Source organism: Phyllobates terribilis, unplaced genomic scaffold (assembly GCF_046119375.1).
Source record: "Phyllobates terribilis strain yellow unplaced genomic scaffold, ASM4611937v1 Scaffold_115__1_contigs__length_5345438, whole genome shotgun sequence".
NCBI lineage: Eukaryota > Metazoa > Chordata > Amphibia > Anura > Dendrobatidae > Phyllobates > Phyllobates terribilis.
In genome coordinates, this window is record NW_027362875.1 from 2520960 (window position 1) to 2533814 (window position 12855).

Sequence of the window (12855 nt, forward strand, 5' to 3'; positions counted from 1 at the left end):
GCAGGGCAGCGCGGTGGAGCAGGGCAGCTCGATGGGGCAGGGCAGCTCGATGGGGCAGGGCAGCGCGATGGGGCAGGGCAGCACGGTGGGGCACGGCAGTGCGGAGGGGCGGGCAGCGCGATGGGGCAGGGCAGCGCAATGGGGCAGGGCAGTGCGATGGTGCAGGGCAGCACGGTGGAGCAGAGCAGCGCGGAGGGGCAGGGCAGCGCGGTGGAGCAGGGCAGCACGGAGGGGCAGGGCAGCGCGGTGGAGCAGAGCAGCGCGGTGGAGCTGTATGGTAATGAACGGTGAAGCCCTGCCATTAAACCAGATGCAAGCCTGAATTTATTAATCTATGTGCAATGACATAATCTAAAATTATGTCATTCAGTTGAAGCGGTGTAGGAATTTTGTTACACAGGCTGCATCTGCCTTTAGCAGCAGTGGCTGAGTGGCATTTAAATAGTTAGGTACACATCGCTTTCCCCCCATGAGTTATTATTGCAGCTGTGGATCTGGTAAAGTCCCCCGTGGCCGCCATGTTGGTCCCCAGTGGTTCCCAATGCGCGGACTGCGTACAGAAGACACTGGCTGTATGATGTCAGCCAGGTAAGTTTCATTCTGAAACTCTACGGCGTTTTAGAGAAATACATACTTTAACAGACTAGTCGGACTGGCGGGTTCCCGGCGGTTTCTCTCCGCCCACTGTCTTAGATTGACAGGCCTCTGACAACGTGATCTATTACTTGTATATGGGGAATTATTTTTGCATAACGAGCTGTGGTTTTTAACCCCTTTAAAGCCCAAGACGTACTAATACGCGTCAGTGCCCTGGGCTTTAAGAGCCTGACCCGTATTAGTACGTCATCGCGATTGCGCGCGCACACAGGCTGTGCGTTCGCGATCGCCGCTGGATGTCAGCTGATTGTCACAGCTGACACCCGGTACTATGTGCAGGGAGCGGTCCCGCACCGCTCCCAGCACATTAACCCCCGCAATGCTGAAATCGAAGTCGATTGCAGCATTGCAGTGGCTAAGAGGAGGTGATCGGTATACTCACCTCCTCTTCCGGCCTCCAGCGCTGTCTGCCGTGGCTTCCAGGATGTTGCCATGGGGACCCGATGTCGTCATGACAACATCCGGGTCACCAAACAGCAGGAAGATTTTTTGGACATGCGCAGTGCATCTCCAAACTATCTTCTCCCTGTCCAGCGCTGACTGCCTGCATGGCACAGGGATGGTGCTCCATCCCTATGCTATGCAGGCAATCAGAATAAAAAAATAAATAATAAACAAAGCAAAAAACAATGCTTTATCATCATACCGCCAAACAAAAAATGGAATAACACGCGATCAAAAAGACGAATATAAAAAAAATAAAAATGGTACCGCTGAAAACGTCATCTCGTCCCGCAAAAAACAAGCTGCCATACGGCTCCATCAGCCGAAAAATAAAAAAGTTATAGCTCTCAGAATAAAGCAATGCAAAAAAATATTTTTTTCTATAAAATAGCTTTTATTGTGTAAAAGCGCCAAAACATAAAAAACAATATAAATGTGGTACCGCTGTAAACGTACTGACCCGAAGAATAAAGCTGCCTTATCAATTTTACCACACGCGGAGTAGAATAAAAAAATGTAAAAGATCAATTCCTGAATTGTTGTTTTTTGTTTATTCTGCCTCCCAAAAGCTGGAATAGAAAGCGATCAAAAAATGTCACATGCCCGAAAATGGCACCAATAAAAACGTCAACTCATCCCGCAAAAAACAAGCCGTCACATGACTCTGTAGGCCAAAATATGGCAATGCAAAAACTAGATTTTACAAAATATGTGTCTTTTAGTGTGTGACAGCTGTCAATCATTAAAACCCGATATGATTCTGGTATCGCTGTAATTGCACCGACCCGAAGAATAAAGTAATCTCATCACTTATACCACACGAGGAACGGCGTAAAAAATAAACGCTAGGGCTGGGGTTAGGGTTGTGCTAATGTTATGGTTGAGGCTGTTTTTTTTTCAAAAGTAAAAAAAAAAAAAAAAAGATAATGATATGGCAACTAGTGTTGAACGCAAGTGCTCGCTACTTGAATTTGAATCGGGTGCTCGAGTATGCACTGAGTATCGCGGGTGCTCGAGTCTCCGCCCCATATGCTTCGTGGCCAAAAAAACCTTGCGGGGATTGCCTGCCATGCACGAGCGATCCCCGAATGTTTTTATTGGGGTGTCTAATAACCGTGAATCATGCGGGCGGGGACTCGAGCATTTCACTTGAGCACCCGTGATACATGGTGCATACCTGAGTACCCGATGCAAACTCAAGTAGCGAGCACTTGCGCTCAAGAGTAATGACAACTTATTCAATATGATGACCTAATGTTATCAAATTCTGTGTCGTACCTCTGGGTTCAAAATGTTCACTATACCCCTTAATAAAATCCTTGAGGGGTATAGTTTCCAAAATGGGGTCACTTGTGGGGGAGCTTCACTGTTTAGGCACATCAGGGGCTCTCCAAATGCGACATGGTGTCCGCTAACAAATTGAATGGAAAATCAGCTCAAATTGTTAGCGGACACCATGTTGCGTTTGGAGAGCCCCTGTGTGCCTAAACATTGGATTTCCCTGACAAGTGACCCCATTTTGGAAACTAGACCACCCAAGGCACCTATCTAGATGCATAGTGAGCACTTGGAACCCCCAGGTGCTTCACAAATTGATTCGTAAAAATGAAAAAATGTTTTTTTTTTCCACTTTTTCATTTTTACGAATCAATTTGTGAAGCACCTGGGGGTTCCAAGTGCTCACTATGCATCTAGATAGGTGCCTTGGGGGGTCTAGTTTCCAAAATGGGGTCACTTGTGGGGGAGCTCCAATGTTTAGGCACACAGGGGCTCTCCAAATGCAACATGGTGTCCGCTAATTATTCAAGCAAATTTTACAATCAAAAAGTCAAATGGCGCTCCTTCCCTTCCGAGCCCTGCCGTGCGCCCAAACAGTGTTTTTTCCCCACATATGGTGTATCTGCGTGCCCAGGGGAAATTGCACAACAAATTTTGGGGTCCATTTTTTCTTGTTACCCCTGTGAAAATAAAAAAATTGGGTCTAAAGTAACATTTTTGTGAAAAAAGTTAAATGTTCATTTTTTTCTTCCACATTCCAAAAATTCCTGTGAAGCACCTGAAGGGTTAATAAAGTTCTTGAATGTGGTTTTGAGCACCTTGAGGGGTGCAGTTTTTAGAATGGTGTCACTTTTGGGTATTTTCTGTCATAAAGACCTCTCAAAGTGACTTCAAATGTGATGTGGTCCCTAGAAAAATGGTTTTGTAAATTTTGTTGAAAATGAGAAATCGCTGGTCAACTTTTAACCCTTATAGCGCCATAACAAAAAAAAATTGGGGTTCCAAAATTGTGCTGATGTAAAGTAAACATGTGGGAAATGTTATTTATTAAGTATTTTGTGTGACATATCTCTCTGATTTAAGGGCATAAAAATTCAAATTTTGAAAATTGCAAAATTTTCAAAATTTTCACCAAATTTCCGTTTTTTTCACAAATAAACGCAAGTGATATCGAAGAAATTTTACCACAATCATGAAGTACAATATGTCACGAAAAAACAATCTCAGAATCAGGGAGATCCGTTGAAGCGTTCCAGAGTAATTACCTCATAAAGTGACAGTGGTCAGAATTGTAAAAATTGGCCTGGTCATTAACGTGCAAACCACCCTCGGGGCTAAAGGGGTTAATGGTGTTTTTTTGTGTTTTGGTCACTTTTTGATTTTTTTTTTATTATGCAGAATAAGCAAAAGCTGCAATTCAGACATAGTCTTTTTTTAAGTCTGTTCATCATGCTACATAAATATTGAAATAGTTTTATACATACAAGTTGTTATGGAAATGGTGATACCAAATATGCCAGGTTTGTTTTTCTTCTTTCAAATTAAGCTATTTTTTATGGGCAGAATTGGGCATTTGGGAATTTTTTTCTTGCATTGTTTAACACTTTTTTTAGACTTTATTTTCAGAATAATATAATTAATTATTGAGATAATACAGTGCAGAACCAGAAAATTTCACCCAGCATTTCGATTTTTGTTCTCAGATTTTTCATTATAAAGTCTTACCGATAACAGGATTATGACCGCACCATGAGCGAGGGGATCCGCACTTCAAGGACAGGAAACCTACAGGCTTAAAAGGTTGGCACCTCTCCTCCGCATCAGTTGGATTACAGAGCACGATAGGACCTCCATTGGTTGTTGCCAAAACACAAATCTTACCCGCACCACAAATCACAACTAAAACTGTGAACTTATAACACTAGTGAAAGAAGTGCTCACACACACATGACGGGAGGGATTATAAGGGTGCTGTCATGGGTTCCGAAAAAAAACACATTACTGGTAAGTAACTAAGACTCACCCATGACAGCACCATGACAGAATTATAGAGAAAATTAAGAATTTAGGGATTGAGCACAGCCTGGAGCACCCTTCTTTCAAAGGTGAGGCCACGCCATCAAATGAAGATTGGCTACTTGTGGATGGTGAATTGGCCCCAGAGAGGAGATTTGGAATCTGCAGGAGGACCCACGAGTCAGTGACAGACATTGTCCTCAACCATGAAAAGCCCCTGACATGATGACTCTGTAGGAACACAAGGAGTCTTCTTACTGCCAACTCAACTGCAAGTAATTCCTTCAAGTTTGAGGAAAAAACTCTCTCGTCCCCTTGTCCAAAAGCCCTGGTTTACTACGTCTTCTGGATGAGCCCCCCAATCCCTGTGACTCACATCCGTGGTGAACAACTGTGTGACTTTATTTACCCAGGGAGCCCACCTCGACAGATTAGTGACATCCAGCCACCAAAGGAGGGACTGCATTGACATTGGGGATAGCGTCAACCTTCATTCCAGGTGTCCTCTAAAGGAAATGTCATTTCTTAACACATCCTACTGCAAGGCTCTAGTATGGAACTGGGCTCACAAGACTGCCGGAATGCATGAAGTTAGAAACCTAGAAGGGACACAGCGCTTCTAAGGGACAGGATGGGGAATTTCAGGGCCCTTAACATCCGGCCTCGGATCTTTTCTATCGCCTGGGAAATGATACTCCTGCACCAGCAGAAACCCAAAATAGTCCTGTATTTTTAGGGGCTCTATCTTTGACTTTTTAAGGTTCAATAGGAAACCTAAACATTCTTAGGTGGATATCACCTCCTGTAACTGACTAGTGCAATGCCGGGTCGAATTGAATACAACCAGAAAATTATACAAATACAGGATAATCAATACATTCTTCTCCCGGAGATGGGCCATCACCTCTTCTGGGAATTGCAGATTTTACACATTCCATTTTGAATGAAAGGATTCTCAGGAATTGAATAAAGCCCTTCAAATTTATTATCATCCTGAAAGAGCAGTCTGGTTTCTTGATTAGAAAGAGAGGGGAATAAAACCCCTTCCCTCTTTCTGACACTGAAACTTCTAATAGGACAGCCTTCTGTACCAGCTGAGACTTCGGCCTCTGGGGCCCGTTGCTCTGCTGACAAAGACCTAGAGGGTATTACCACGAATCTTCCATGCGGGATTGAGTGGAACTCCATTTCTAGACCGGATTTTATCAGGCAGAGAATCCAACTGTTTCCCGATATTTTTTCCCAGGCCGGGAAGAAGGACGAAAGTCTCCCCCCACCTGGGCTGGAAATCACTGACTTTTTGTAATCCTGGGAAGAGGTTCCGAACATGAAGCTGTTACCTTTTCTTCTTTGATCTTTCCATTTGTCTTGATCTGTGGAGGTCTTCCTGCGAGTGAACCTTCTTTTCCGGAAGGATCGCTTGTAGGCTGGAATGGACAAGTTAGGATATCCCTTTTTAGCATTGCCAGCCTTTTCTAAAGCTGGGCCAAATAGGTGTTCCCCCTCACACGGAATGGCACACAGTCTCATTCTAGCCTGGAGTTTCCCTGGCCAACATTTTAACCATAAGGCTATGTGCCCACGTTGCAGAAATGAAGCAGAAAATTTCTGCTTCATTTCTGCAAGTCCTCTCCCGGAAAAACGCATGCGGAATTCTGCATGCGTTTATTGCGCGTTTATCGTGCGTTTTCCACATGCGGAATTGCCTTGCGTTTTTAATGCATTGCACAAGACAATTCCGCATGCGGAATTAATGAACATGCTGCGGATTTTTGAACGCAGCATAAACGCTGCGGAAAAATCCGCAGCATGGGCATAGGACTTGCGGATTCTCATTGGGGACCATGGGGTGCGGATTAACAAGCGTTTTACAAGCGTTTACGCTGCGGAAATTCCGCATCAAAAACGCTTGTAATCCGCAACGTGGGCACGCAGCCTCAGTGTTTGAAATGGCTGCTGACCTTGCAGCTAAACAAACTTGAATCAGCCGAAGCGAAGATAGAAAAGCTGCAGCCCCTCGCATAAGTGGGACAGTGGCCAAGATATTGTGTCTTGACATTGTGTCTTTTAACTGGGTTTCCAGATGATCCAACCAGATGATTAAGGATCTGGCTGTACATGTAACAGCCATTGTTGGCTCTAGAGCACCAGTCAACATCTCCCATGTACATCTAAGCCGCCTTTACTATGGCCGCATCCAGTTTTGGGACTTTGTCCTTGTTTGACAAGGAAGGCTCATCCAAGGGATATCTCCTCTTAATTGATGGGGGAAGGGAGCCTCTCTTTTCAGATCTTTTCCATTCCCTCTAAATTATGGGGCAGATTTTTTCATTCATAAGAAATGACCTATGCTTTTTTTGGTCCAAGCCTTCAAACATAATGTTCTGAACTGATTTCTCGAGTTTTGACTCGACTATCCCCATTGTGGTCCAAACTGCCTTTACGAGTTTGTCCATCTCATCTATAGGAAAACAAAGAATGCCAGCGATACCGTCTGAGGAGGATTCGTCATCATTATTTGAAACGCTAGACACATGTAACCCCGGGACCACTGGCTAGCCCTTTTGGCTCTTCTTACCTCTATGAACCTCTTCCTGGGAAAGAGATTTAAGGGACTTCCACCATGATAATTGATCTTAAATCGGTGGCAGAGTTAGTGGTCTCCTCCGCTACTGTCTGCTCTATACAAGACTGGCAACGTTTTTTTTTGGTTGGAGTCAGGCAATAGATTTCTGCAAAGCGCACACTCTTTGCGCTTAGACTTTGCTGTACACTTCTTTCCCTGGCAATAACTGACAAAAAAGGGAAAGGCTACATCACTGAGTGAACTTTCACAAAGATCACTTACCAGTGTGAGGCAATCAAATAGTACGAGATTTAGAGGGGAACCCACCTCAGCCAAAAGACCATCTCTAGAGGCCGAAAACTCGTTTACTTTCCTGGAGCTCCTCTGACTGGATCTGCCACTGCCCGCAGACCTCCGTCTCTCACAGACACTGCCACCAAAACTACTGCTACGGGGTCGACGCTGTTCCGCCTGCTTCTGGGGCTTCTTATCAGGCGGCTGCTGCGGCTCAGTGATATCTATTATTCTGGAGGGAACAATGAGCAAGGAAGCACCGAACCATGCTCCTGCCGTCATTTAGAAGCTGGAGAAACGCTATTCCCCACCTCTACAGGCCCACACACTTCCGGTCAAGTGGCTGCGCTATCTGGGCACGCCTCGGCCGCTGCTAACATGCTGCTCTGGCACATCCTGGCATCAAACACGCCTTCTTCGCATCAGAGAGGCGCGCCTTCAGACCGGAAAATGCCAGCTGGCATGAATTCCAAGTAAGCACTGCACATGCTGCTGCCCTGTATCTCGCTTCTAGGTGCGTGCCAACACCCGATGAGCCAAGCCATCCTCGCCCGGGATGCTGCTCACCTGCACCCGCACACAACCGTGAAAGTCCTCCTGGACCCACTGTGGAGCTTCTAGGGACCCTGCACTGGCCGAGGCAGGGAAAATACCGCTGCCTGAACCGTCCGTCTGGGCCTGGGAGAATGATCTTCCGGTACAAAGGTTCACTCATCAAGGACAGGAAAACAACTGATCTGTGGGAGAGGTGCTGCCCTTTTAAGCCTGTGGGTATCCTGTCCTGGAAGGATGAATCGCCTCTCTCGTGGTGCTATCATGGGTGATCGATAAAATTCATTTTATATAATTCATATTTTATTTTACATAATGCATCTAGTAGTGCGGGTCCTAGGTAAAATAGGAGGCAGGTCAGTGACGGCACAGTGAGCTGTCATAAGAGCATACAGATGAATATGTAAGCAGCGCACCAGATAAGCGCCCCCCACAGGCCGCCCCGAAGCATATTATTATCTCCAAATTGAAAGTAAAGATTACACAAGAACCACAAAACGGATTTCATCAAACAAGGTATCGTATTAACCAGTGTAATGTCACCCACCAGACAGTGTATGTAGTTTACTGAGCACAATCCTGCTGACAGGTGCGCTTTAAGTTTACGAACTCATTCCAGATATTTTTGACCTGCAGCACTTGCCACAAGAACAGTATCCATGTCGGTGTAACATAAAAATCATTTAAGTGGCAGTATTCTTTAACCCCTTTACTCCCGAAGGCTGTTTGCACGTTAATGACGGGCAAATTTTTACAGTTCTGACCAGTGCCACTTTATGAGGTAATAACTCTGGGACTCTTCAACGGATCCCACTGATTCCAATATTGTTTTTTCATGACATATTGTACTTCATGATAGTGGCAACATTTATTCGATATGACCTGCGTTTATTTGTGAAAAAAAATCTGAAAATAAGTCAGAAAATTTTGATAATTTCGCAATTTTCTAAATTTGAATTTTCATGCCCTTAAATCAGAGAAATATGTTACACAAAATAGTTAATAAATAACATTTGTCACATGTCAACTTTACATCAGCACAATTTTGGAACCCAATTTTTTTTTTGTTAGGAAGTTATAAGGGTTAATAGTTGACCAGCAATTTCTCATTTTTCCAACAAAATTTACAAAACTACTTTTTTTTTAGGGCCCACATCACATTTAAAGTGATTTTGAGGGGCCTTTATGACAGAAAATACCCAAAAGTGACACCATTCTAAAAACTGCACCCCTCAAGGTGCTCAAAACCATATTCAAAAAGTTTATTAACCCTTCAGGTGCTTCACAGGAATTTTAGGAATGTGGAAGAAAACAATGAACATTTAACTTTTTTTCACAAAAATGTTAATTTAGACCCAAATTTATTTATTTTCGCAAGGGTGACTGGAAAAAATTGACCGCAAAATTTGTTGTGCAATTTTTCCTGAGCACGCCGATACCACATAGGTGGGGGAAAACCACTGTTTGAGCGCACGAAGGGAAGATGCGCCATTTGACTTCTTGAACGTAAAATTTGCTTAAATAATTAGCCGATGACATGTCGCGTTTGGAGAGTCCCTGAAGTGTCGAAACAGTGGAAACTGCCCACAACGGACACCATTTTGGAAACTAGACCCCCTCAAGGAACTTCTCTAGATGTGTGGTGAGCACCCTAAACCCCCAGGTGCTTCACAGAAGTTTATAACGTAGAGCCGTGAAAATAAAAAAAAATTAACTTTTTCCACAAAAATTATATTTTAGCCCCAATTTTTTTATTTTCACAGGGGTAAGAGGAGAAAATTGACCCCAAAACCTGTTGTGCAATTTCTTCTGAGTACGCAGATACCCCATATATGGGGAAAATACACTGGGCGCACGGCAGGGTTCAGAAGGAGAGGATCACTGTGTGACTTTTTGAACTCAAAATTGGCTGGAATCAAGAGGGGACGCCATGTAGTGTTTGGGGAGCCCCTGATGCGCCTATATAGTGGAAACCCCCCAAGTGACCCCATTTTGAAAACTAGAACCCTTAAGGATTTTATCAAGGGGTATGGTGAACATTTTGAACCCAGAGGTACGAGAATTTGATAACATTAGGTCATCATATTGAATAAGTTGTCATTAGTCTTGAGTGCAAGTGCTCGCTACTTGAGTTTGCATCGGGTACTAGAGTATGCACCATGTATCGCGGGTGCTCGAGTGACATGTGCGAGTCTCCGCCCCGCATGTTTCACGGTTGTTAAGATACCCAAAAAAAACATGTGGGGATCGCTCGTGCATGGCAGGCAATCCCCGCAAGGTTTTTTTGGCCGCGAAGCATATGGGGCAGAAACTCGAGCATGTTACTAGAGCACCCGCGATACTCGGTGTATACCAGAGCACCCGATGCAAACTCAAGTAGCGAGCACTTGTGCTCAACACTAGTCATCATTTTTTTCTTTACTTTTAAAAAAATCATAACCCCAACACAACCCTAACCCCAACCCTAACACAACCCTAAACCTAGCACAACCCTAACCCTAACACAAACCTAACCCTAACACAAACCTAACCCTAGCACAACCCTAACCCTAGCACAACCCTAACTCTAGCACAACCCTAACTCTAGAGTTTATTTTTTTCACCGTTCCTCGTGCGGTATAAGTGATTAGACAACTTTATTCTTCAGGTCGGTGTGATTACAGCGATACCAGACTCATATCGGATTTCTATATTTGGCAGCTGTCACACCCTAAAAGGCAGAAAAATAATTTTTTCATACTTCGGCTGAAGAGTCATGTAAGGGCTTGTTTTTTGCGGCACAAGTTGACGCTTTTCTTGGTTCCGTTTTCGAGCATGTGACATTTTCTGATCGCTTTCTATTCTGATTTTTGGGAGGCAGAATAAACAAAAACCAACAATTCAGGAATTGCTTTTTTTTTTTTTAAGCCATTCCGCGTGTGGTAAAATTTATTCTTCGGGTCAGTACGTTTACAGCGGTACCACTTTTTTTTTTGTTTTTTATGGTTTGGGGCTTTTATACAATAAAAACTATTTTATATAAAAAAAAATTGTTTTGTATCACTTTATTCAGAGGGTTATAACTTTTTTATTTTTCGGCTGATGGAGCTGTATCGTGGCTTGTTTTTTGCAGGACAAACATTCGTCTTTATGATCGCGTTTTATTTCATTTTTTGTTTGGCAGTTTTTCTTTGTTTTTCTTTGCTTTTTATTTTTTTACCGTGTTCACTAAAGGGGTTAACTAGTGGGACAGTTTTATAGGTCAGGTCGTTCTGGATGTGGCGATACCAAATGTGTGTACTTTTAATGTTTTTTTTTTTATAATAATATTTATTTATGGGTACAGTATTTTTATTTTTTCATTATTTTTAATTTTTTTTAATATTTTTACAATTTTTACCCACTTTCTGGCACTTTTTTAATTACTTTTACAATTTGTCCCGCTTTGGGACTTTCACTTCTTGAAGCCTGATCACTTGCATAGCATAGAGATGCAGGAGCATCTCTGCGCTATGCAGGCTGTCAGTCCTGCACTGGCACAAGTTAGTTAGAACGTGCACTGAGAACGATCTAACTAACTTGCTGATGCCTGGTGACCCGGATGTCGTCATGACGACATCACGTCACCATGGCAACTACCGGACCCAGCAGACACAGCACGGGATCCCGGATACAAGGTAAGAGGGGTTACCTCCCCTTGCTCCCGGAATGCAGCAATCGACTTAGATCGCAGCATTTTGGGGGTTAATGTACCGCTGTGGGATCGCTCCTGGCACATATTATCGGGGGTTAGCCATAAGGCCCAGGGCACAGAGATGTACTATTACTGACATTGTCAGTAAGGGGTTAATAAACAATTAATATAAAGATTACAAATCCGGACAGGACACAGATTCTTACATGTAATACAATTTTTTTAAATCTGAGACTTCTCTGCATTTAGTGGTTACTACTCACCTGGGTGGTCATATGTAGGAATCTCCTCTTTACACCGCTCATCACTCCTCACATATGTCTCTGTAGTATTAATATGGGTCAGATCTTCACCCTGAAACAAATATTGTAAAAGTCACAGACAGATGGAGAAGTCCCATCTATGATCAGCTCTAATCCTGCCATCTCCACCGTTCTCATTACACAAGTATAAAACATATAATACTGGTGAATAAAACAAGACTGAGCACAAGACCCTCACCGCCGTCTACACATCATAGGGGAGATCTCATGACACCTTCTCTCCATCTACCTGATGATCCTGAGGAACATTGGGGTCTTCTTGTTTACAGTCCTGTGGAAGAAGAGGACGGGGACATCTCTCTGGTGTTGTCCTCTTACTGGATAGATCTGGAGGAAACACATACAGGGACTGAATTCATTCTTTACTTACAGATAATTATAGGCCGTGTGTATTTAGTCCTATTACCTGGTGATGTGAGGGGCTGGGGAACCTCCATCATGACGTCCTTGTACAGATCTTTGTGTTCTTCTAAATACTCCCACTCCTCCATGGAGAAATAGACAGCGACATCCTGACATCTTATAGGAACCTGACACATACAATGATACCGTCATCCTCCCAATCCCTTCATAGCATTACTGTATAATGTCCCAGCATTCCCAGCAGTGTCACCTGTCCAGTCTGCAGCTCAATCATCTTATAGGTGAGTTCTAGGATCTTTTGGTCATTGATGTCCTCATGTATCAGGGGGTGAGATGGAGGTCCTGTGATTGGGCTCAGGGGTCTTCCCCATCCCTCAGACACAGGGTCCTGACAGCGCTCACTAGAGGTCTTCTTCACTACTGTATAATCCTGGTTATGGAGAGACACGTTAATAAATCTCACTACAGACATTTCCAGAGTCCTCACCTCTCCAGTTCTGTCCATCTGTTATTTCCATAGATAAGAATGATGTAATGTGACGTCATCAGAATCTCTCACCTCTCCAGTAAGACGGAAGAGGATCTCTAGGGTGAGGTGTAATATCCTCTCCGCCATCTTGTCTCTGTCCATATCCATCTTTGACAGGAAAATTCTCTTATATAGAAGCTCTTCACTGAGGGGATCTGAT

General features: G+C 43.7%; 2 protein-coding genes across 2 annotated transcripts in view; both read right to left on the reverse strand.

Annotated features, from left to right (window-relative positions):
• LOC141201435 (uncharacterized) overlaps window positions 1-12855 on the reverse strand; it is a 345711-nt gene that overhangs the window by 332160 nt on the left and 696 nt on the right. The window lies entirely within an intron of this gene.
• LOC141201401 (uncharacterized) overlaps window positions 1-12855 on the reverse strand; it is a 54028-nt gene that overhangs the window by 4365 nt on the left and 36808 nt on the right. The window contains exon 7 of the mRNA XM_073663393.1: window positions 5736-5822. Coding sequence (XP_073519494.1) covers window positions 5736-5822 — 87 coding nt within the window. The remainder of the gene's footprint in view (window positions 1-5735; window positions 5823-12855) is intronic.